General features: G+C 42.3%; 1 protein-coding gene across 2 annotated transcripts in view; it reads right to left on the bottom strand.

Annotated features, from left to right (window-relative positions):
• The window catches only part of dnmbp (dynamin binding protein), a 46,975-nt gene continuing 21,541 nt past the window's right edge, over positions 1 to 25,434 (bottom strand). The window contains exons 5-17 of one of the 2 annotated variants that reach the window (XM_022743385.1): positions 9,235 to 9,449; positions 8,475 to 8,574; positions 7,881 to 8,028; positions 6,581 to 6,598; positions 5,288 to 5,487; positions 5,037 to 5,167; positions 4,809 to 4,913; positions 4,208 to 4,336; positions 3,762 to 4,097; positions 3,459 to 3,647; positions 3,165 to 3,363; positions 2,276 to 3,033; positions 1 to 1,192 (exon numbers count right to left, since the gene is read on the bottom strand). In XM_022743385.1, the coding sequence (XP_022599106.1) occupies positions 1,007 to 1,192; positions 2,276 to 3,033; positions 3,165 to 3,363; positions 3,459 to 3,647; positions 3,762 to 4,097; positions 4,208 to 4,336; positions 4,809 to 4,913; positions 5,037 to 5,167; positions 5,288 to 5,487; positions 6,581 to 6,598; positions 7,881 to 8,028; positions 8,475 to 8,574; positions 9,235 to 9,449 (2,714 nt within the window). In that variant the 3' untranslated portion in view covers positions 1 to 1,006. The remainder of the gene's footprint in view (positions 1,193 to 2,275; positions 3,034 to 3,164; positions 3,364 to 3,458; positions 3,648 to 3,761; positions 4,098 to 4,207; positions 4,337 to 4,808; positions 4,914 to 5,036; positions 5,168 to 5,287; positions 5,488 to 6,580; positions 6,599 to 7,880; positions 8,029 to 8,474; positions 8,575 to 9,234; positions 9,450 to 25,434) is intronic. The other variant, XM_022743386.1, reaches the window with a different exon arrangement.

Here is a 25,434-nt window from a genome sequence, read left to right as displayed (position 1 = left end):
AATATTTGTCAGCTGAGCTGTCTTTTATTCAAACAGTGATCACTTTACAGTGGGTGCAATAGCATTTTTAAACTGTACAGCACTATATATATATATATATATATATTACATTATATATATGTATATATATATATAATGTACATGGGGAGCATGTGGAGAAATCATAGTTAAGATCAGACCACAGTCTCTCTCTCCCTGTTCGTTAACCTCCTCTTACAGGTAAAATGGGTCATCACCTGTTTACACAGTGTCAACCCAGTAAAAAAATGTATTCAAAAAGTTCAAGGGGAGTATTTGTAAACTGTATTACATATGCCATTCAACTTTGTCCTTGGTCTTCATTCAAACAGTCAATGTTAATTTCATACAACACTCCACATTCTTGTTGATGGCTCCACAGACACTTCAAACTTGCAACCAATGGATGACCATCATAAGTGCCTCAAACCTTGATTGTTGAACAGTATGGTGTAAATGTATCTAATATTCATGCGTCATTCTAGTGATGTCATGAACCACATGAAGAAAAGAGTAATTAACACAGTGTTCAGGTGTTCAGTCTCTGTGCATATCACTTGATGTTACAGGAAGCAATCTGAACCCAAAACCTTCACATTTCCATTGTAATCTCCCAACGTGCCAACCTTAAAGGCCGCTCTCTTAAACATACAATTCATTGTCTTCAGCTCCAGAGTATATGGCAAAAGTCTGGTGCAATTCACAGGTTTTCCACTGGAAACAAATGGGGGTGGGGTCCAGTTTCCGGAAAGTAAAAAAAAAAAAAAACTTTAAAAAAAGTCTATAAATATAGGCATATAATGCTAACTTTCAGGAGCAGAGTCAGCAGCAAGTCAGTCCTTCTCACTAATCAAACTGCATGACAACAGATCAAAAATACGCCACCACGCAAACATGCTTGTTTGTCTTTTTGTTCTGCTCGCTCACAGAGTGAGTCTTCTTAAGGTCGAAGTGCAGTCTCAGGTGTCATCCGCGTGATATCAGCTGTTCATGTGTATTCTGATTTGCGAATGTAATTGGAAGGCACATAGCCTCGTCGGCCTCCCGCCTCGCCCAGCCACCATTCGCTGTTGCCGTTCATGTCCTGGAACTCCAGTATCCGCAGCCGCTGATTGGCTGAGATGCTCAGTTCGTTGGCGCAGCGGGCGTTGAAGGAGTAGAGGGCGTAGTAAATCTGAAAAAATAAAAATAAACACAATGTGATCCTTAGTTTGTGTTTTAAAATAGTATTAATCATTTTTTTCTGATTGGTGGCAGCAACACTGACATATAATCAAGGTTGTAAGTGTTAGCAATAAGCGGTTGTTTTAAACATCACCAGACATAGTGTAACATTAGTATTCATTTGGAGCCCTGTTTCTGGCCACCTAACAAATTTATGTCCAACATTTATTCTCATTGTAGCTCTGTTCTTGATCTCCAGCAGCTCCTGGGGCTCCCCCAGGAGCCTTTTGCTGTAGTTTCTTTCAGCCTCGTACCATCACCAAAACAAAACCTTTCCTCTCATTCAGTGACTTACAAAAAAGTTATCCATGTTCTCATATTCTATTCTGGCTTCACTAGTGTAACTCCCTGTATACTGGACCCCTATGCTGACCTCTCTCCATTGACTGCCAGTTCATTTTAGCATTGATTTTAAAGGTCTTACTGTTTGTGTTAAAAGCCATGAATGGATTAGCCCCTCCCTACATCAATGACCTATTAAAGGCCCCTCAGATTGTCAGACAAGGACCTCCTGACCGACCCTTGTGCCGACTTTAAACGCACTGGAGGTGACTGAGCTTCCGCATGTCGATCAGATCTGCCCCACCCATCAACACTTTCAAATCTCAGCTTAAAACATATTCATTCTCATTAGCGGTCGAGCCAAGATGAGCCGTCTCCCTCATTTGTTTGCTTGCTAGTTTGTTCTGCTGTTCTGTTGTTTGTTCATGTTTGATTTTCTGTGATCATATTTGTTCTTGATCTGTTGAAAACAGTTGCCTGCTTCTGGTGGAAACAAGCTTGATCAGAGCAGTGAGAACAAACTTTAAAGCTGCAGGCCGTGAACAGAATAAAATTTAAAAAATGAGCTTAAAGAAACTAAAAGGCCCCATAGATCTGAGAGAAAGCGCAGAGTCAAGTGATAATACGCTTTCATTCAATAGATTTTATCTTTTAAAAGCTGGTTAATCCACTTTTATCAGACAAAACTTTTGGTATGGTAAAAGTCTTATTATAAACACACAATACATCTTAGTATCAAACAAAATCTCACCTGATGACCATCCAATTCACTGTCATGCTCTGGTTCTGGTTCTGGTTCTGGTTCTGGGTCTAGTTCTGGTTCTAGTTCTGGTTCTGGTTCTGGTTCTGGTTCTGGTTCTGGTTCTGGTTCTGGTTCTGGTTCCGGCTCGATGTACTCATCTCTGGAGTAAACGGACTTCTTCTGGCCACCATTATCTCCATTTCTCCACTGGTACGAACTGTAGGATTTATCTGTGTGCCCATATCGCTGTGAGTGATTGTTCCTGTGCGAAGAGGAAGAGTCGGTCTCCGAGAGGTCCGACGTTTCCTTGTGGCTGCTGGAACTTGCATAACTCGTATCATAGGAGTCTCTGTGATTGCCTGAGTGGCGGTATGAAGGCTCTGTGTCTCTGTGACTCGGGGAGTTTCGGTGTGTTTGGTCTAAAAATTCCCTTCGGTTTGAGGGATTTCGGGGAGAGGAGTTTATGGAGTTGCTCTGACTGGCAGAGTCGGGGTTGAGCGCATCCCTGTGGTGACTCCTCCGATAGGAGGCTGAGTCCAGCGACGGGTGCGGCGACGAATGGCTCTGATGCTGCGATGTGGAAAAGCTGACGGTGGCTGTTTCCTGGTTAAAGGTCAGAGTGCTGTTGCTGTTCTGGCGGGAGAAAACCGGGGAGGAGCCGCCGTAGCCCGACTCATTAGAGGACTGGCTCTCGATGGACACGTCTGACTGGCTTCTGCGTGGGTTGTAAGGTTTGAGGAAGGAGCTGTACACAAAACCCTTGGTGACTGCAAAAAAAGACAAGGAAATAGATTTTATTGCTGCAACATTCTTTTCTACTGGCAGAGGCTAAGGCATAAAAACAAGTGGCTGATTTGTGAAATATATTAAGTCAGGTCTTGGAATACAAATGACCAACCTCCATTATCAATTAGCCAGCGGTTGTGGCTTCCCATGGGGTCCTGCTGCTTGATCACACCAACAAGATCTCCCTCTAGTATAGAGACATCCAGATCCTGGGCAGCATTGAAGTTCCTCTCAGCCTGGAAAAGCTTCTCAGGGCCGTAGCGTACCAGAAGTCCTGCGCGGTGCTCCTCTGTCTGCATGATGTAGTTTGGCTGAGAGCGAAAAGGACGAGACTCCCGATTAGTTCATGTGACAGCGGTTATTAAAAAATATGAAATTGCAGAAATGGGATGAGAGTTCAACTCACGGGTCCCTGCAGTTGCTTTTTAGAGGTCTGCTTCTCCAGGGTCTTCTTCTCAAAGGGCTTCTTTGTGGAGGCGGCTGGAGGCAGGTTCTCCGGGCAGAAGCTAAAGCTCTGCAGAAGCTGGAGAACTCGACCGTACTCTTCTTGGAACTGTGCGATGAGGTTGCCCTCCATGCCGACTTTGTTCGAAAACTGGAGATCCGGGTAAAGAGAAAGGCATTAGTAGCGCAATGAGTGCATTTAATAATGTCCACAAATATTCATGAAAAAAAAAAAAAAATCCCCCATAAACAAAGACACACTCACAACCTGGAGGAGGGGCTTCAGCTCTCCCAGCGTCGTCTTCATGAAGTCTTTCTGAGACTGAGCGAAGGCCCTCACACAGCCGGTGAACAGGTCCTCCGCTGCACTGTGGAACTTGGGGAGCTCATCGAGAAGTTGCGCGTTGAGCGCCTCGTAGTTGTTGCGCGCCACCTGCAGGTCCTCCTGGACACGGCGGTCCTTGAGGCGGTCGGCTCGCTCCTTGCAGTTGTCGTAGTCCAGCAGCTTGTCAAAGCGCTTCTGGATGAGTTTGTGCGGCCCAGCGAACATGAGGAGCAGCTGGGTGAGCGGGTTGATGACTAAGGCCTCTGTGCGCTCCTTCTACTCAGGCAATTGAGGGGAGGGGGTTGACAGATAATTTGATGTGATCAGTGGTCATTCCAAAAATGCACTTTTACAGCAACTGAGTGAGGCTGAACCGAAAGACTTACAAACTGTGTGAACTGTTTGTCGCTGATGCAGCGGTGAGCTCTCTGGAAGCGCTCGGGGTCCAGCACACTGCGCTCTGTGTAGATGTCACAGAAACTGATGGCGGCCAAGACCTTCACGGACGCTGACTCCTGAAGAGATGGATTTTCAGTTACAATCCAAAAATATTATATTACAAAATATGTATGTGTTAAATACATAAATTAAAATAAAATATATCGCACATTTTATATTGCAGATAATCCATCTATGAATCTTTTCCTCTCGCAGGATAATTTTACATTATTATTCTGATGAACAGTGTTGGTGTAGTATAACACAATATTGAGCCATATCATTATAAATTAAGAGTTATTGAACATATATGTCATTTACAAACGTTGGACATATCGTTTCTAACTTTCCACCTTTAACGTTCGCCGTATGTCTTTGCTCATATGAATATTATGCTCAAACAGTAAATTAATACAAAATATTTAAATACGAACATGGACATTCACAAAATGGCATGAAACAAACAAACACAGTATTTCTGAGTAAAACCACTTTCAGGTTCTGTATCACAAAATGAGTTGTTCTGTCACTATGGTAACAGGCTCTTACCCTGATGTGTTGCAGGTACAAGGAAATGTCCCTGATAAAAGATTTGATGAGTCTCTCCTGCAGCCTGAACTTCTTCTCAGCCTCGTCAAATGCTTCATCTTTAATCTGGAGGGAAAGGCAGAAGGTTTGAGCCGGCATGTTTTCATTCACAACACTCCGATAGTCTTTCCTCAACCTGGATACGGAATTTCATTTGGGTTAAGACGTCAGCTCGGGGCAGTGATGTACCTGGGGTGAAATTCCCGTGAGGTGCTTGAGGTGGCTGCTGACTCGGTTGGACTTCTTGATGATGGAGTGCATGCTCAGCTTAGAGATCTTGTCAATGAACGTGTCCTCGTCCCCTTTCCTGTACTTCACCACTGTGGACAGCAGAGGGAAAGCTTGAGACAGGAAACTCAGGACTCACACATTTTACATACAACGGCAAAAACAGCGAGCACAGAAGATTGTGAGGGATTTTTTTTTTTTTTTTTTTTTACCAAGGTCCTTCCTGCGTTTGTATTCGTTGATGTTTACGTTGATCTCCTTGACGGCCTGCAGAGCCTGATGCAGCTGGGGCCGGTCGTGGTGGCTCTCCGGCGTGGCCCCCAGCAGCTCCATCAGCAGCAGCGGGTAACGCATGACCCGCTGCACCGGCTTGATGAGGAAGGAACCGAGATTGATGTAATTCGTTTTACCCCTGGAAAAAACAAAAGATTAGGAGACCGCAGAGGAATGAGAATAAGTATGAGAGCCTCTCACACAGGCAGCATTAAGGTCACAGGCACAACTAATGTGAAATGTTTCTTCCCATGTTCATGTAACACGTCTTTGTATCATGTGGATTACATGATCCAATGATATACAACATCATCATATATGCATATATTCTGATGATGACAAATAGAGTTTTTGGGAGACATGAGAGAACAGGGAAGGCACAATATGTTAAACAAAATTGATTTGCTTAGTTATAATGCAATCTAGAGGACAAACAGCTCAGGAACTTCAAACAAATCAACTCCATAGTTTGGTTGTTTAGAGTCAAAATGGGATTTGATTTGATGCATGGCAGAAAAGAATGATCTTATTAGGACAAGATAATATCTTTTTATTGGAAAACTGGTGTTTGATTTAAGGCGTCTTGTTTGCCAAGGAAAAGTCATTTCCAGCTCTGAACAAGTAAAACATGTGAGTGCACACATTTTACATTTAATCAGAGAACTTTCAGACAATCATGTTTACAGCACTCTCATAAAAAATGAGAAAAGATCTAACAATGACAAAAAAAAAAAAAAAATCATCTCATAATATTAAGAAAACATTATCTGTGAATTGCTGATGCTGTTTTAGTCCAGAAGATGGCATTAAATGTGTTTCCCAGGATCAACAGTTACATTATAAGAGGGGAAGAGAACAGTGTCATGGACAATGTTGGATATTTCTTTTCACAACAATACCACACAACACACACATGCACATGCAAACACAAACGACAGAGTATGGTTATGAGTCCATCTCGATCCAGGGAAGGACACTGAAATGGCCTGATAAATCCCAGCGCAAATGCTTTTAAAGTCTTCCACACTCAGCACACTTAGATTTTTAGTTATCAGACACACACACACACACACACACACACACACACACACACACACACACACACACACACACACACACACACACACACACACACACACACACACAAAGGGGTCATTTCCTCAGGGGTTAGTGAGCAAAAGGCATGCGGTCACGATGATTCTCATGCTGGAAATCATGACGACACGACTTACCACTCTCGGTACATGGCCCTGTCGGGGGGAAGAATGGAAAAGGGATAGAAAGATAACAAAGACAGGATTTATAAGCCGTGACCTGATGACAACGTTCATGAAATCTTTAATTCTGCAGAACTTTAAAAAAAAAAAAAAAATCTACAGGATGTGTTTCCGTGATCAGTTTAAACCCACAGAATTTCACTTGGACTTTGCTCACGGCAACTGCACTCGTGGTTGTTATGGTTTTGTTTCGTGAATTCTCTCTTAAACGTGGACAGAGGCCCAGAGAGGCAGTAAAACATGTTGTTTCTAAGAGGTGGCAGCACACATGACCTTCTCAAAGCTGAATAGGTTCGCACACACACACACACACAGCCAATAATGAGGCTGCAAACTTAACGGTAAATTTACTAAAATGTATAGAAAAACAACAGGGGTTTGTCAGTGTGGACACTCTGAGCTGTATATTGTCCTTTTACTTTTCTTTATGCAGATTCGTTCTTGGAACCGTCGCCCTTTTCTTTTTCTTTTTCCTTAAAGCTTCCGGTCTAACAAACCTGTGTTTATCTTCAAACAGGAATTGCTGACCATATTTCCCAGAAACACGTCTGAGTCACTGATGGTGAAACTAGACAGGTGAAACCGGGGCAGGGCACATTCTTTAACTGCTCCGCATTACTGAGAGCTATAGAAACACTATGAGATGGAGTGCGCACAGAAAAATGGCAGGTTATAGACTATAAGCACAAATATGTTTCAGACAAAAAAAAAAAAAAAGAAAAAAAAAAGCATTTCTTCCTTTTAAAGATTTGCTGTGACTGTTCTTCCTTCTCCTAACCTGCCCACACATTAAAGTTCAAAGTCTGCTTTGAAATCCCGTCATAAATTAATTCCATGTGAATATGTGCTAACAGGAAACCTTGCAGTGGTCTTGAACTCCATAACAATGTCACATTTTCAAAACATGAAAAATCCCCGTGGGAAAATTATTTACTACAGTGAATCTTATTCAAACCAAAGTCCAATTTTGACGGGGTTTAAGGTAACACACGCTGAACAGAACAACTCCCTTTGCTACAAACATGATCACGAGCCTTTTACAGTTAATGTTTGACTTTGTATTAGTGGCCGGTCTTGCTTTGTCTTCATGCTTATACACACACGAACGTGCACGTCATTGTTCACGCACATGCACAAGAATTTTTTCTAAGTCAAACACACAGGTCAAAGCAGAAATCCAGAGCTAAAACTAGTGAGTGAACCTTTTCACACTGTTTTTTTTTTTTTTTTTTTTCCCTTCCTCTCAGTGACTCACCTCAGTCTGTCCAGACACTCCAACACATGGCGCTGGATGTTTTCGTCTTTCTCGTAGCTCTCCAGCAGAGAGATGGCATCGTCGTGGTTCTGACAGTAGATCTTGTACACCTCCTCCAGCTCGGCTTTGAAGTCCACAAATACTTTTCCTGAGACGACAGGATACAGAGACATAAGGCCAAGAGTTTATTTAAACAGGAAAGGACAAAAATGATATAACACAAATAATTACACCCACACACACACACACACAAAGAAATTGGGTCAATAAAGACAAAAATCTGAATTTTTGGGTTGGCAGTTTCCATGTAAACAAAGAATTAAAAACACATATCTGTGATTATTGATCATTCTTTCCATAAATCATTGAATAATCAAACATAACTGTTTATTATCATCCTTCCCTTTACGTCTTCTAACGGTTCAAATTGTGTTCAAAGTCTTGCTCAGCCAATAAAACATGATCAGGTGACAGCTCGTGGTTGAAACTAATCAAGTACAAGCACAGCATGCTGAAAGAAGCCGTCTGATTGGCCCGTTGGTAAAACAATAACTTCAGACGACTTCACGCGTCTTTCAAAAACTGGCTCCTTACCAATAGAGTCTGTCTCCTGCAGTGTGTCGAGCAGGCGCTGCGACAAGTCGATCACAGAGCTGATGTTGCCAAAGAGCCCATCAAAGTCCACGTTCTTCACCTTCAGGAAAGGCAGAAAGAAAGAGTTAAAACAATGTGCTGTTAACTGACACAGTAGTACCCTGGAGTGTCCTGCTTATGTTTTGTGCATGTAAACAGTTTTGTGTTAAGCCCTTATTCCACTTCTGAGAAACGTGGTGATACCAGCTGGAGTGCTCAGATAAAAAGCATGACACTGTGGTATGTAAACACCTTATCTATGTCTCTCATCATTCTCTCCCACGTTCCCAGGTGCCTCCTCAACTCAAGTTAGCAGTTGGTCGGTAAAACAAAAAAGAAATATGCAGAGGAGAAGGCCACGCAGTCAGAAACTAAACCGAGTTAATCCTCAGCTGCTAAGGTAAGTCAGTCAGTGCGGAGAGATTTTCTCAATTTCTTTTATTATTATTTTATTATTCTGTTTTATTTAAATATCCAGGGTTTTCTATTTCCCAGGTAATCGCCTTATCCTAAATATGATCAAAAACTTTCTCTCTTTCAAACTTTCTGCTCATTTCTCTTCTCTATTGTAAAACAGTTTCCATTGAAAGTGGATATCGTATTTCACACACGTCGTGTCCACTCCATCCTACAATTCTAAATGCATCTGATCGAACATGTAGATCCAACGTTTTGTATGGTGTCAGACCTTCAGCCGCACAATGTTCACGTGTTTTTCTACCTGCTTCTTCTGCAGCGGCTCGATGATCTCCTTGACACACATCTGCAGGTCTTTGATGTAGTCCTTCTCCGTCTGCAGCAGCTCCTCGATGACCTTCGACCTCTTCTCCAGCATCCTCTGCTCTGGGTCCTCGGTGCCCGTGCCGGAGGTGGGGGTGGAGTCCGAGGTTGGGGTGGAGTCCAGGGATTTGGGTTGGGACGACAGGAGCGTCATCTCTGGAAAGGCGGGAAAGGAGACGTTTTAAATGAAAATGTTTTGAGATCGGTGCTAAATCTTACAGCTGCTTCTCTTTCATCAAGATCTATTAAACACAATTTTCAAATATAATGCATTATGATGTTTTTGATAAACAGTATTTAAGGCAAACATATGAATTCCTCTCATGAATGCATTCATTTCTGCTCATTAATTACCATGGTTCTGGCATAAACACAAAGCTTGTTGTAGCAAAAAAAAAAGTGACAAGAGAGGGGGACTATTCTAAGCTCCAGAGAAACCTTTCCCAGCCCATGTCTTCATTCATTGCAACCAAACATACTCCCGCCCACCCACCCAGTCCGCCCTTTACTCTTCGTCTTGTCTGACTGGCTTTTGATCAACGTCTCTGCTATCACTGGTTCCTGGGACTGGAGGGAGAGCCCGGTTCACGCACCGCTGCTTTTTATGAATGGACCCAAAACTGGAGTGGACTCGGGCTCTTTGTGTGCGGCACAATGGCCTGTGACAGCAACTACAGACATACAGGCTCTCGGGGGACCCCGGGCAGACATTAAAGAAGAGGCAGTTAGAGAGGGGACCGAGGGGAGAGAGATAAGGGCGCTCGAGAGTGATGACGAGTGATGCGAACCAGGACCAGTGTGTGTGGCACATCACGGACGCTGTACTGTACGTCTGCTGTGTGTGTTTCTTAAGTAAAAGAAGAAACACCACAAAAATATACTCTACAATTAAAAAAAGTATTACGTTATTAGCATCAAAAGTAAAAGTACCCATTAAGCAGGATGAATAAGTATTATGAAGTAGCATGAGATGGAAATACTCAAGTACAAATACTTAGTTACTTTCCACCACTGCTGACTATTATAATATATCTATATACAGTATTTACAGTATCTTTGAATGCTCAACGAGCACAATAGGATCTTGGGTTATTTGTGACGATGACAGGTACTGGGCAGTAGAAGAGGCCACCACGAGTGAATCACCGCTGTAGTGAGAGGTTGTGTATATTTCAGTGTGGGGACCTTTAATAGCTCAGAGAGAGAGAGAGGGGAGACTCAGCATGTGCTGCGTTGCGTCGATGGATGAAGGTGGCGTCACCACCGAACAGATGCTGTCAGAGGCTAATGAAGTTAACTCTGCTTACCCTCCTGTTACCCCACGCAGGAATTTGCAAACACACACACACACGCACGCACACACACAGACAGACAGACACACACACACACACACACACACAACCAGACTGCTACAACCTTGCAGTTTTGCTGTTCAATTCACACAAAAGCAGTAATCCCTATTAAAACCCCATTTCTCAAGGGAATATTGAATAGGAATCAAAGTTTATAGCCCAATTTTTTTTTTTTTTTTAATTTTCAGACAAAATTTTCAAAATGTATGTATGAGATTTTGTGAGCGGAAATGTATTTCAGATACTTGGCCACCTGCCTTTTGTCTCCCTCCCTCCCACCCTCTCTCTCTCTCTCTCTCTCTCTCTCTCTCTTTTCACGTGACTTGGCTAAAGCTCAACTCAAAGGAGCTTTTCTCACCGCTTGCACCATGTACCCTCTGCAGCATCCATCGCTGCTGCTCTGACAACGCAGCAACCCCCCCCCCACCCACCACCACCATTTCCCCCCTCTGGTGAGAAAGTAGTTCGCTGATGGGTTTCAAAAGTCAGAGCGGCAGCACAATACAAAGAGACACTGACAACAAAAGATTCAGAATTTAATTGGAATCAATCGGCTCATTCCCACGTTTGATCCTCTATATACACACACACACACACACACACACACACACACACACACACACACACACACACACACACACACACACACACACACACACAGGCACACAACCACATCATATGCTCCACTTCACATGCTTAAATACGTGGTTATTTCCATAAAAAGCAACATGTGAAACTGCATTGCCATGTTTTGACCCACTTCTTTGTAATTCCACTGTTAATTGTTCTGTGAAGTATTATAAAGAGAGTACAGGCATCACACACGTTTGCACGACTGCAAGACAGACAGACACACACACACACACACACACACACAGTTCATTTACAATCTAACCTAAAGCAAAGCTGCAATTCATTAGTTGGTGATTGAGAATTTATTCCAAAGTATTTTATATCTTACAACTGAATTTGAGAGAAATGAGGTTCTATAAACGACCAAACACTAAATCACAGGAGCTCATACGGTCAGGTGTCACCTAGCCAACACCTGTATGACAAACACTTAGTATCAGTGAATCACACGCACCTGTGAATGAATGCCAGCGATCAGAGAGACTAATTACTCAGTGCAAACAACAACCTGCTGTTGAAAACCTCAACGTGGTACGAGGCCAGCAAATTCAAATAGTCAAACTAGTTTTCGAATTATTGCTCTATGAATTTTATTCCCAGCTGTTGCTTGAGTCTCCAAAGTCAGAAAATCTCTGAGCTGAACTCAGGCCAGCTCATTTCCCTGTCGATTAAGTCCAGTCAGCTGTCACTTCATTACTGTCTAGCTGCAGGCTGATTTTTAGCACCTGTTGATTGCTAACCAATTCAATATCTGCAATAATGTGAGGGATAGAGGACCTAATGTGTGAAGTAATTATACAAAAAAAAAAAAAACTCAACAGCATCCATCACTCTTAATTAAACCGACCAAAAAATGGCAGTGCTGTTCTTGTAGTCTCACCTCAGCATAAAGGGAGGTGAGGGCGAAGTGTTTGAATAGATCTGGATGTGTGTGGACCTTGTACAGCACACAGTAAGCCTTAGCTCTATACAGTAGACTCAGACACACACACATAAAGAATTAGAGCGACACAGAAGAAATACGTTTTCGTGTAATCAATATTACGGTGAGAAAAACCTCTAGAGAAGGGGGGAAAGAGGGGCCATGACTCTGCAGGGGGTTATGGGTGTCTGTACAGAGATCTGGCAGCATGAGGGTTAATAAATGAGTTACATTCAAACACTGACCTGGTTCCACATATTAGAGAGTTTGGAAAATAAAACAAAGAGATTGCCTGTGTAGTCTGTTGAAATGTACAGGGTTATGGATTAATTAGGTTAATGAAGGCAGGAGAACTGTGCTCCTTTGATTCCCTCCCTTCACTCTGTCTTTTCTCCCTGTCCACCCGTAATGCAGACAGGAATTGAAAAAGTCTTTTAATTGATTCTGATTCCATTACTAATTAGTTGTCATCTGAATCTTTATGTACCCTTTTTCTGACAGGTCCTACAGAATTACTTTGGTTTTTATTGCTCTCTGTGGAGCAAAAACTGAGCTGCTTCATTGAAAAGAAAGCCTCAGCATATACAAGAACACAAATGTAAACGGCAAAAACCCTAAAGACAACATCTGTGCAGGAAAAACTTTCTGTTAAGGCTTCAATGTTAACAAATGTACTTGCACAAGCTTGAGGAAATGTAGAAAACCCACAATAAATGCAGTCAACAAATGTTGAAGCAACCTGGTGGACTGTTTGTTTCAAAGTGGTAAAAGATAATCAGACAATGTGTATCTTTTCTTTTTGCCCTACTCAAGCCTCACTTGAACACAAACTCCCAGCCCTAAGTCACAGGCTTCAACAGGTGGAATCAATACTGTAGAGTAGAGCAGGGGCCGGTTTCCAAAAAAACAGCACAGTCAGAGAATCTCATATATCTTTGCAGTAGTAAAACATGGAATAGCTCATTTTAAAATCAGTCCATGTTCCAGATTTGGGGAGGTTTGGATTTACTCAGTTATCCAGAGACTTCGGCAAACCTGCTTCTTAAAACAGGAGCCTTAAAAATTTTGTAAATGCTTTTAAGTTGAAACCAGCTCTTTATCCTTACCCAACTCCTTATGAATCATGTTCAACACTAAGCTCGCACTAAGCAGACTCATCTGGGTCTGTCACAACAGGGAGTATATTTTATGGCAACATAAAATGACACAAACCAGACATCATCTCCCACTACGCCTCGCCTCCTATCTTCAGACACCCAGTATGACTACAGTCACAGTCACAGCAGATATATTAGCACGGGTCATCAAGGGTTTGACTAAAACAAAGTAGTGGATATCAGCTCGAGCAAACAAATGACAGCTCAGTGAGAAAATAAGCTTTCCAAAAGATTAGTGAGACTGCGACTGGAGGGTTTGTGAGATGAATCCCTGGGTATCACTAGGCAAAAAAAAAAAAAAAAAAAAAAAAAAAAAAAAAAAGATCAAAGAATGGCATGTTGATAATTGCAGATTTAATTTTACAGTCCTTTATCAGCTTTCCTGTAAAAACAAACATCAGAAGAAACATTTTCCCTAGAATTCACTGACGCCCTCCAAGCCTCTACATTTTCACTGCCTCGTACAGAGAGAGAGAGAAAGGAGAAGATGATGAGGCGTCACCCACCTGCTGCTCGCAACTTTCTTCAAACCCCTTCAAAAACAAACACGCCCCTCCTCTCTCTCCACACACACACACACACATGATGGTTCAAACAACGCCATCCATTCTAAGATAGTCCATTGTCAATCTGAAGTCCAGCTCCTGAGCCTTGTGGAGGACTGTGCGTCCTGCTGCAACAACTCCATTCCAGAGCTCCAATTACCATGAGAATGGATGGGAACCCACTGTGATTACACACACACAGACACAGACACACACACACACACCAGGGAGGACCACCACTCTGGCAGACATTAAAACCTGGAGCTGGAGTCACAGAACAGGTGTCCCAAATCCACATTACATACCATCCTTCATATTATACTGTGTTAGTAAACAAAAATATCCACATACTTCGCCGTTCTATACTCACAGGAAATGATACGAAACATGTGAAGTTGGATGTGAGTCAAAAGTTACGACCAACTGAACTTCACAAGGAGACAACAAAAAATTTTTTTCCTAAGTTTTATTACTTTTTTTTACTGTTTTGTTTTCTCTATTTTTTTGGCATTGTTTCACGAGCCACCCACAATTTATTCATTTTTTCCAGCTGTGAGCAGGCCCCTCCATTTCCTTCGTGCATTGCATTGTGGGAGAATAGTGTGCATCAGCAGCACACTCAAAAATCAAAGGTTTTTATCTGCATGCCGTCTGATTGGAGTAAACTTTAGTTTGTCACTTCTCTAATGTGAACACAGTTTACCTGTTGTGAGCCTCATGCTTCGCCAGCCTTTATCTTTGCCTTTTAAAGTTACAATGTTACATTATCTATCCTCAATACACATGTTGATCTCTGTACATCATATTCATGCCTATGATACTGAAACTATCAGTTGTCACAAGACTTAATGATCTTATTGTAGTTTCATATTTCAGATCTTGAAGTATTTGTTGTGAAGAGTCAGAGAATGGCCGCTCTGGTTTTGCCTCCTTCGAGTTCTAATGTTGCTATGACTCATGAACTCACATTTAGCTACTTGAACATCTATTGGAAGTTATACTAAAGAAGGATAGATCCAGTCCAGTCAGGTCCAGTTCTGTGATGGGTCTGTTTCATGTTTCACAATCTGCTGACACCTGACCAGGCTCCTCCTCTGACAGGCTGAAATCTATCAAAAATGATGAGACTTGGATTCAACATATACCCCGAAGTCTTCCCAAGTTTAGGATATTTAAGGATATTTCCAATAATATATATATATATATATAATCTACAAACACAAGAATATTCTTTCTTTTTCTCTCTTTATAAGATTTATCTCTTTTGCACAACTGCAGCAAAACCAGTTTTCATGTAACACTTCTCTGAATTCACCGTCTACAGTCAGCGTGCTGCACTAATGGCCATGCAAAGTCAAAAAAAAAGTTTGCCCTGCACCGAGCACTCTGAGGTCAGACACAATCAGTGCTGTGTGCTTTCTGCTCCAAAGTTCACAGCAGAATGCACAGTCGCCAGGGCAACAAGAATAGCGGGGGCCCTCCTCATATCAAGCCAAGTTTTTAGAGAGCAGGGAGTGGCTTTGCTCAAATGATCACATGGACAACTCTCCATGTGAATGTGTGTGTGTGTGTGTGTGTGTGTGTGTGTGGGAATGTGTGTGTGGGTGCTCAGTTGGGACATGAAGCTACTTGAGATTAACTTCATACAAGCTCCCAAACTCTGAGAAATGCCAACAATATTTACCTAACAACCTGCAACGAGCCATGACTTGCAATCATTACTGGATGTATTATAAGAAAAAATCCATGACGGCGGAAACTTACATAAGAAAACAATGCCAGGACAGGCAGTGTAAATATCAGTAGGAATTTTAAAGTCCCTCATAATGTGGCGCTTGCACACATTAACTTTGTGTTTTAGTGGAAAAGGAAGAAATAGTGTTTGTGTAAAACTTAACCACAGATACATTTCTCTGTCGACACAAACAAAGTCTTTTTGAATCATCCAATGATCTATATACACAAGAGCTTATATTTGGTTACATCCTCATCCCTTTGTTTTGATTTGTACCACCAACTGTGGTACCACGTAAATGTTGCTTGAAGGATGGACATAATGGAGTTTATTCAGTTACATACTTTCCTGTTTATCTCTTTTAGGGTCAAATGTCAGAGGGTCACATTCCTGTCCCTGGCAAAATCTCACAGCAACCTCTATGTACCATTGTTTTGTATTCTTGGTAATTACAGCCACAGTTTAGTGTCCACTATCGGTCACACAATGACGTGCAGCTCTGCTGGTTTCCAGGTGGACGAGGCTACAATCTAATTAACAAGTTGAATAAATGAGATGCTTCAATGTTGCACGGCAAATAGGACGAACACTGCGATCTCTGGCTTCCTTGGAATTTCTCATTTTGTCTCATTTCTATGATGAACAATGTCCAATTACTTCAAGAGACCATCGGTTTTGCATATGTGCAGCGCGAGCTTTAGGAGGAACCAGAAACATCAAGTGAGGGGCCTATTCCAACAAAAAAGCTCCACTGTCTTCAAGTTAATGGAAAAGAAGACCACAGAGAGTCTCACAGGTGCTTTCAGCAGCACAACGCTATAGTAAAAGAAGCCATTTAAAATATTCTAAAGTGGTCATAGATCCAAATGCTAAGGAAAAACTGTGACATTTTCTCAGTTTTTATATGGCCATTTTATACACAGAATACACTATAACCTTTAGTTTCCTTGTGTGAGAACTGCCTGGATATTTTGAGATGACTGAACTTTCAGGATTCTATCCGTTGTTAATTGCAGGACAAGTAAAGACAGAGACCTGCCTGGGGCCGTATGAGTTTTCCCACAACTAAGTAAGAGAATTACGTTATGCTGTTCTTTACACTGCACTCTACACACAAAAAATGGCTGGGTGATTTCTTTATATTACTCAAAATACAACCTGACATTAAATGTATTATTGCAGTAAATGACAGAGGTAAACACCCTCTAACATATTGGATGGGATACATAAACCGATACTGGAAATACAACAAGTAAATCTAAGAGAAATACTACACTGATGGCTTTGTTCAGCACTGACGCCCTTATTTATTAACAAGAAAGAGTCTTTATCATTTTACCACAGAGGACAGTTAAAAAATCACTCTATGTGTGAATATGTAAATGAATTAGTCCCCTAAGCTAATCAACTGTAACCACTGTGTCAATTTGTGCACACATGAAAAAATAACAAGCGTGGTATCCTTTACCACAAATTTACATTCAAACAAGTTCATTTGTTTAAGTTTGTTTATCAGACTGTGATACACCAACAACGGACATTTGTCAGGGGCAAATGCTCACTGACAATAGAGCTTAGTGTTGAGAGGAGTAGTCGGAGAAAAAGACTGGGAGAATGACAGTGTCTCTCTGACTTCATGGAGCTTAATCACATCAGAAAAAAAACAAACAAATGCATTCATCTAAGAGGCAGCAAGTGTTTGTATTCAGTTATGGAATTTAAATGTCAGTCTGCCTCAGAGTTCAACTGCACCTCACATATGACTGTATCACACTCACATGAGGTGTGACAACCGGCTGTAAAACTTGGCCTTATCAAGAGTAAACCAGTCCCGATCGGAAAAGGAAAGCCCACAAGGTCAAAGATCATTTTTTCTGTGTTTTCCCATATGTCTCTATCTGAAAAAAGTACACATGACATCAGTCTTGTTATGTATATACAGGTACCAGTAGCATCCTCTAACCTGGACCTAAAGCATGCAGGAGTTTTGAACACTGATCCGCTGCAGTTACTGTGTATCTGTGCCCTGCACCTACACATTTCCCATTTTGGACAACACTTAAAAATTCCTTGTGAAACATCTAAAAGCTTCTTCCACTGTGATAAGACAAGGACTGTTGTGAAAGTCAACATCACTGCAGTTGGAAATCTTCAAATAATAAATGTTGATGACGCTTGCATGATGACTGAAGGAGCGCCCAGGATGAACCAAAAAGAAAAGCGTTCACAGCAAGTCAGTGTGACTCATGCAGACTTTTGGACTGGCGAGCTCAATCATTTTTTTTTTTTTTGCAAAGTGACTTTTCGCCTCGCCAGCAGTGAGATAAGACGTCTTTAGAGCGATGTTGTCAGCCGATTTGAAATCTTGCCCAAAGATTTCCTGTCTTAACTCCTAACCCCCCACTACCCCACCTCCATCCCGCTGACCACCAATGGTAGTGACTGCTCAAGGATTACAGAGAACAACACAGCATACGCTGCATGATCATAGCTGGATGACGACACATTACTCACTTGCAAACACTGTAGATACAGCAGAAGAGAGGTTCAAAAGTTCAACCATGAAAATCATTGTGGACTCTTATGCCTACAACTATTTCATAATTAAATTTGTTTCAAAAATGAAATAGGTTCAACATGAACTGAGCTATTTATTCCTTCAAAAAACATATTTTGCCAATCATGTTGCCCTCAGCACACGCACACACAGACACACACATAAAGTTCATAATACAAACTACAACTAGAGCTACAACTGTAAAAGCTACATGTATGTCAGCTGAAACATTGATTACCAGCTGCTGTTTATCTAATGCTGGATTACAGAGAACAAAGGCCCTTATACATGCTTAAGGCCCACCTCGAAAAGCCTCGGCCATCACCTCAATGTCACTGAATCACAGCGTAAGCCCAATAAGCACTGTAACAAGATGGTCTAATGTTTTTAGCCCTGCAATCAAATGCTTTTACTCAGGGCAAACCCCTGACCGGGCTGAAACAGTTTAACAAGATTAACGGATGACAAGACGCTGCGGCTGTAAGCGTGCATGTGTGTGTGTTTTGAAAAATGGCGTCATCTCTCCAATAAGCCTCCAAGGGTCTCTGTAACACACACACGCACACATTTGCACACACACACATGTACACACTGAGTATCAGTCTAGTCCTGCAGTGAAGGAGTCAGGCCAGTGCTGGCCACCGCCTGGCACCAGACAGACCCCCGCCATCCACTCACCATGCTGACGCTAGGGATTAATACTTGGACTCCAGAAATGGATGTGGGGTGGGGAGCCGGTGTGTGTGTGTGTGTGTGTGTGTTTCTAGGTGACTGGGGGAGGGGTCGTGGGGCACCACCTGCTTCTTCTCAGACACAATGAATTGAGCCAGAGGAGTGCTCTCTCTTTCTTCAGTTCCTCATGAAACACACTTGCACACACACACACACACACACACACACACACACACACACACACACAAACAAACACACCAACTCTGATGTTGTATTAGCTGCTGTTTGTTTAAAGACTTTGACTGTTTATCAGTAAACACAAGTGAATCTTAAATCAGCCCAACACCCCCATGGTCACAGCTGTCAAACAACTCTGTCCACTTTGACCATTCCCACTCACAGGTGATTTTAACAGGGCTGTGTATTTAACCTTGATATTTTTTAAGTACTGACCCAAATGTGTATTCAGCATTAAGTATTAAAAATTAGAAGTCTTGGGCTAATATAACTGATCAGATGTTTTCTGAACTTAACCAGTGAGGTTTTCTGACTTTAGACTGTGTTTTATTTGGGCAAAGTTGTTCTTTCAACACTGATGCATTGCACAGTTTTTTTTTTTTTTTTTTAATTAAAAGCGAGTTAAAACATAAACTAAATTAAATTACCCTAAACTTCCTCTAGAAGTGGTGAAATGACGGAAAGTTTTGTTTTCCTACTTTTACCCCAACTCAGGAATCATAAGATTGAACATTTTCAAATGACAGCCAGCCATAGATTGTATGGTTTTATAAAGGTACGCCTTTCCTTCACTCTATTTTAAGACATGTCTCACAATCACAAAGTCCTATTATTTATTTATCATTTTAAAAGTTATTTTAGCAAGAGTTTGTATATGCAATATACTAGAAATTACACTAAAACAGAGGCACCTCAGTCGCCACGGATTCTGTTGCTTTATGTAGTGAGTTTCTATGTGATCCCTGTCTGAAGAAAACAACCAAGACAGGAAAAGACAGACCTTTCAGTCAAGAACTGATCGGACTGGTTATGGGTGCATATGGCATCAGTGATGCAGAATATGGCAGCAAACAGGAAAACCCACAGACTGAAGGAATGACAGAGAAAACAAAAACCAAGAACCCTCAAAACCTGTTCTGCAGGTTCTTCCACCTACAAATACCTGACAACACATTTTCTTGTGAGATAGGCGGCAGTCACACACACACACACACACACACACACACACTCACACACACACACACACACACACTCACACACACACACACACACACACTCACACACACACACACACACACACTCACACACACACACACACACACACTCACACACACACACACACACACACTCACACACACACACACACACACACACACACAGGCTCCAGCACACACTTTCTGAGTAGGTGACTCTGGCTAGTCAGCACTTTGAAACCCCCACCATTGATTAGAAGAGCACCTCTGGAGGTCATCAATGACAAGAATTGAGACACTGGAGACGGTCGACCTCTCCACCCCGTTTCATCTACACGGGTTGGGAACGGCAAGAACACTTTCAAAGCGTGTGTCCTCTTTTGTTTTTCAAGATGTGTTTAGCGAGGATGATTTGTACCTGAGCCTTTCATCTTACTGTTGATGAATTGCAGAGAGGTATCGACCCTCCCACAATCAGATTTAGAAATGATCACACAGACGTACTCTAAGTACCTCATTCTGTGTAAACACAGGAAGTGGAGTACCTTCTCTCACATGACAATATCCTGGTGTTTACCTTGTTTTTGTCTCCTGGTGGTGGCAAACTGGGACTTTTGCAGGGAGCTCGGAGCTGTCTTCCTGTAGAAGCTGTTCCGATCTAGCGAGCCTACATAATAAACAGGTTTGCGACCCCGTCTTGAACCTATGCTCCCAGCGCTGGACTCATATCCCTTTTCCAGCTCGTCACTGTGCCGGTATATAACAGGATCCTCAAAAGAGTGCATCTCCCTGAGCGCCAGCTTCTGGTTCTGCTCCTCAACCCATTCCTCGCAGTGGGTCTTGCGATCTTTTTTAATGTATTCCTCGTATCGCGAATCTATGGATATTGAACGTAAATCTCGATATCTGTCTCTGGGCTTGTGGTGGGAACGTTCCCCGTCTTTTCTGGATCCGTAGTGGTCGTCATTCTCATGGTCGTAGTGGTCCACATCCCTTCGCTCATAATGCTCCCTGGCTTTGTAGTTGTCCCTCCTTCTCTGGTCGTAGTGCTCATCTCTCCTGTCATCATCTGTATCTTTGTACCTGTTATAGTGGTCTCTCTCCCTGTAACCACCATGTTCATCGAGTTCATAGTCATACTGGCCCCTTCCTTTACTAGTGTAAGTGTCCTCACCCCTTCGATTGTAGGCATCCCTGTATTTGCTGATATCTTCTCTGCGGTCATATCGATCCTCTGCACGCCGGTCATGGTAATCGTCCCTGCGTCTTCGTTCATCATAGAAGCGGTCGTCATCTCTACGTTGGTAGTATTCTTTTTCTCTGGAGCGATGACTCTCTTTAGAGTCATAGTAGTCCCTGTCATGGTCATAGTAGTGATCACCGTCCCTGTAATTGTCTCTGCGAGCATTAGTGTCTTTATGATCATGGTAGTCTTCATACTCACTGTTGTAACTGTCATGCTCTCTGGGATCATGCTTTGGGTGTTTCCTGCTGTCATAATATTGCTGCTCTCTGTCGTTGTAGCGTTCATTGTATTTCCTGTCATAATGATCTCTGTACTTGTATTTGTCCTTATGATCATACTCCTCCAAGTCTCTGTGACTCCTATAATCGTAACGCTCAGAGCTATGATCATTCTCTCTAACCCAATCTTCCCTTCTTCTTCGGTCCTCGTCCAGTTTACCATACCCCTCATGAGTTCTGAAGTCATTATTCTCTTTTTCTTGTGGCACTCTGCTGTAGTCGTGGTGACTGTAATTCTCTGGGCCCTGGTAGAAACAGTGTTTACCTTTCCATTCAGATACCCTAATGTCTAGGTGACCATCCTCTGAGCCAGGATGGAAGTAAATGTCCTGGCCTTGAGGTTTCTTGTCTTTAAAAGCTGCCTTGTGCCGGTCATCATACTCCCAGTTGGGTTGTTGGCAGACATTGGCCTGTCTAATTTGGGCTTGGTCCCCCCATTGTACTGGCCATGGAGCTGGCACATGCACTGGAGGTGGCACTGGCCCACCTACAGGCATCATCATGCCGCCATGTACTGGCATTGGGCAGCCTGGAGCTGGAAGTGGGTCACCAGGACTTGGCACCATGACTGGTCCCTGTGGGTGGCCAGGAGGAACTACTCCGTACCCAGGATATCCAACCTGTTGCTGCTGAAGCTGCAGATGCTGTAGTTGTTGTATCTGTTGCAAATGGGCCATCCTCTCCCTCTCTCTGGCCCAGCCAGCATCCCCCAGCTCCTCCACGCTCTTCCCTCTCCTTACCGTGGCAGCAGCTGCATAGTTCCAATCCACTGGACCAAACATGACTGGATTGCCATAAACCACCGGGCTCTTCATGGCTCTTGCTGCTTAAATCAGCCTACCCGGTGCTGATACAGTTTCTTGTTCAACGGGGCTTACTCTCTCTTTCCAAAGTCCTGCATTCCATAACAAAGCGTTGTGGGAGACTCCACCTGTCAGGCATATTGTCTGTAACTCTCCCACTTGTTTTCTATGTCTCCTCTCCACTGCCTCAGCAGGACTGCCTGGCCCAAGCACCTCCCAGCCCACAGTGTAACTGAATCACACCCTCCCCACAGCCGTCTCAGCGAATCGTGGAAGGAAAGGGGGGGTAGGGTTATTGAAGGAGGGGCCTCCTTGGGTTAATGATTCAGTGGAGTCACATGAGTGGAGGATTAGCCCAATAGCCCCTCCCATTGTTTCAATTGGCTAGTACCTCTGTTTGCAGGAAAACAGTCTGCCAGGAGATTTTCTTTGATGGCGCATGGGGACTAACTTCACTTCACTTTGGCACCAAATGTGTTTTCCACTGCCACAAACAATCCTTCATCCTTCCATGTATCCTGTTTGCTTTGTTTTTGCTCTTTCCCGACACTGCTATGTTCACCAGGCGATTCATGCTGGCCGCAGACACAACAGCAATGATAAACCTCATTCCAGTCTGTGTACAACCAGATCTAACTTTCCTATTCTAACTTTCAACACTGGTCCAAAGGCCATAGCATTTGTGGGTAAACTGAAACTGACCTCAGTCCAGAACTTTGACTTTGCCCTACATTCAGGGAGGAGCACTTTTCTATTGAGGTAATGACTGATTGGAAGAGTGTGAAGTAGAAAAGAAGTGAAAGTAAAAGAACTAAAGATAGTTATTATATTTAGATATTTCAAGCGAGTAAATGAGTGTGCAGAGGGAAATGTTTTCAAGAGAACACAACCTGATTATGCCAGAGCAGCTACTGAAAAAGTAGCTGCTGGTGTGTACAATGAGCTATTGTTGGAGACTGTCCCCACTCTCTGAAGAGACACGATCTTTTAGTGTGAGAAAAAACTCAGGCCTATTCATAAAGCTGGAGTATAATATATCCCTCCCCCCCTTAACTCTCCATGAAAGAGGCAAGCACTAAAGGGGACAGGTTTAAAGGACTTTGCATACACTCAAAATGCACGTGATACACACAGGCACACACACACACGCATGTGAGATAGTATCAATTTACCATCAACCCAAACAATCTAAATTATTATTAGAAGTTGGCACTTCGTTGTCCTCTGAATAGGTTTTTTTTGTTTAGAATAGAATAAAATCCAGTGCAATGTTTGGTTAAACTGGTGTCAAGTTAGTCCAGCCAAGACAAACCTTATCACAAACCAGGAAATCAAATATGAAGGTGTTAAAAAAAACAGAAAGCAGGGAATTAGAAACTTGCTGGTGAGAAAAGTAAGAAGCTCCTTACTTAAATAAAAAAGCTTCAATCAGTCTATGTAAATCCCACAAAATACCCTGTTACTAGATGATTTTATCTTGCACTCTTCCTCATCTTGTTTACTACAAAAAAGTGGAAAAATAACAAGTAATTTCTCTTGACTCCAGTGAAATTTAACATTTAAATAGCTAAATTGCTTTGATTTGGTTGAATCTGTTTTTTAAATAGTTTTTGTAAAGAAAAAGTATGCTACTTTATGTTACTGCAAAGAATTAAGATGCACATTTTTTTTAAGAGTTTCGCAAGGTAAGGCTGAGCACAGAAATCTGTTTTAGACATTGTTCTATTCTTACGTAAGGCTGTTTAATTATCAGTGCCCAACATCTCATCTTTCAGTAGCAGCACACGACCGAAACTGTGTGCTTGTGTACATGTGTCAACGGTAGGAATGTCAAACGCAGCATTCCTCTCCTTGGCTGTGTTAGTTTATGTAAATGAAGCTGTCTAGCTATTAATCGATATCCTGCACATCAAGAACAAGTGGTGTGATGTCCAGGGATAAGGTCATATATCAAGCCGTCTGCAGCCTAGAAGTCTCTCAGTTTGTAAGGCTGACTGAGGAAAACCTGAAGCTGAAACGGATCCTGAAAACAGTGTTAAACAGATCCGGCCGTGGTGTCATAAAAGCTGAGGGATGCATTTTAATAGTGGGTTTAAAGAATTAAAGCAGGCTGAAGGTCAAAGAGCTTAAAGAAGAAAAGAGGTGGAGATGTCGGAGATGGTGTGTGACTAAAAGAGGGCTCCGCCACCATGCACGTTTTAAACGCCAACAAAGGCTTCATCGAATTATATGACCCAACTGATATCAGCCATGATATGATGCACTTACATGCATATCTGGCCAGCCGCTGCTACACAAATACAGCACAATATGTTTCATAATTCCATTTCCATCAAAATGAGATCCAATTAAACTCTATATTGAAAGTGTCACCACACACACTTTAACGAAGCCATGTAGGACTGTGCAGTAAGTCCACATCCTAGTTCACTGACATTCAGTGAAATTGCTTTGTGATAGATTTTGAAAAATGTGGTTGTCCAAAATAAAAGCTCCTGAGCAATTGTGAAACAACTCTAACTAAATCAGTTATTGAAGTCACAGTAATTTGTAACATCAGTTTGCTGTGATATATACTGCATGCAAGTAATTCAAAATAAACCAAACCATTTAAGATATTTAAGATTTCAGTTTTTAAGATACAGAACACCAAAATGAAGAATCAAACTGAGTAAGTGCAGTATGAGATTGATTCTCTCTGGTTTGAGCTTTAGTATTTAGTGTCCTTAAGTTTCTATGAGGATTTTGAATGGGCCTCTATACAGCTAAGTGCAGGCAAAGTGAGCTCAGTGTTGAAGTTACTCCCTGCCTTGTAACAATAAGCTGCCATTGTCTCTGAAACGTCAAGCTCAGGAACACACCCTGCAAAAGCACGAAAAAACACTCACTCCTGGGTGAGTGTGTGTGTCTGTATGTGTGTGTACACACACATAGCGATAGGATGACAAACACATTTTTTTAAACAAAGATCCTGAGACTATGCTTGATATACAGTATGCACACCTTTCTGTGAGCTAAGCGTTAAAGGCA

Source organism: Seriola dumerili, unplaced genomic scaffold, assembly GCF_002260705.1.
Source record: "Seriola dumerili isolate Sdu_G_001 unplaced genomic scaffold, Sdu_1.0 BDQW01000068.1, whole genome shotgun sequence".
Taxonomy (NCBI): domain Eukaryota; kingdom Metazoa; phylum Chordata; class Actinopteri; order Carangiformes; family Carangidae; genus Seriola; species Seriola dumerili.
The sequence above is the reverse complement of the archived record's forward strand: the minus strand, read 5'-3'. Positions and strand labels throughout refer to the sequence as shown.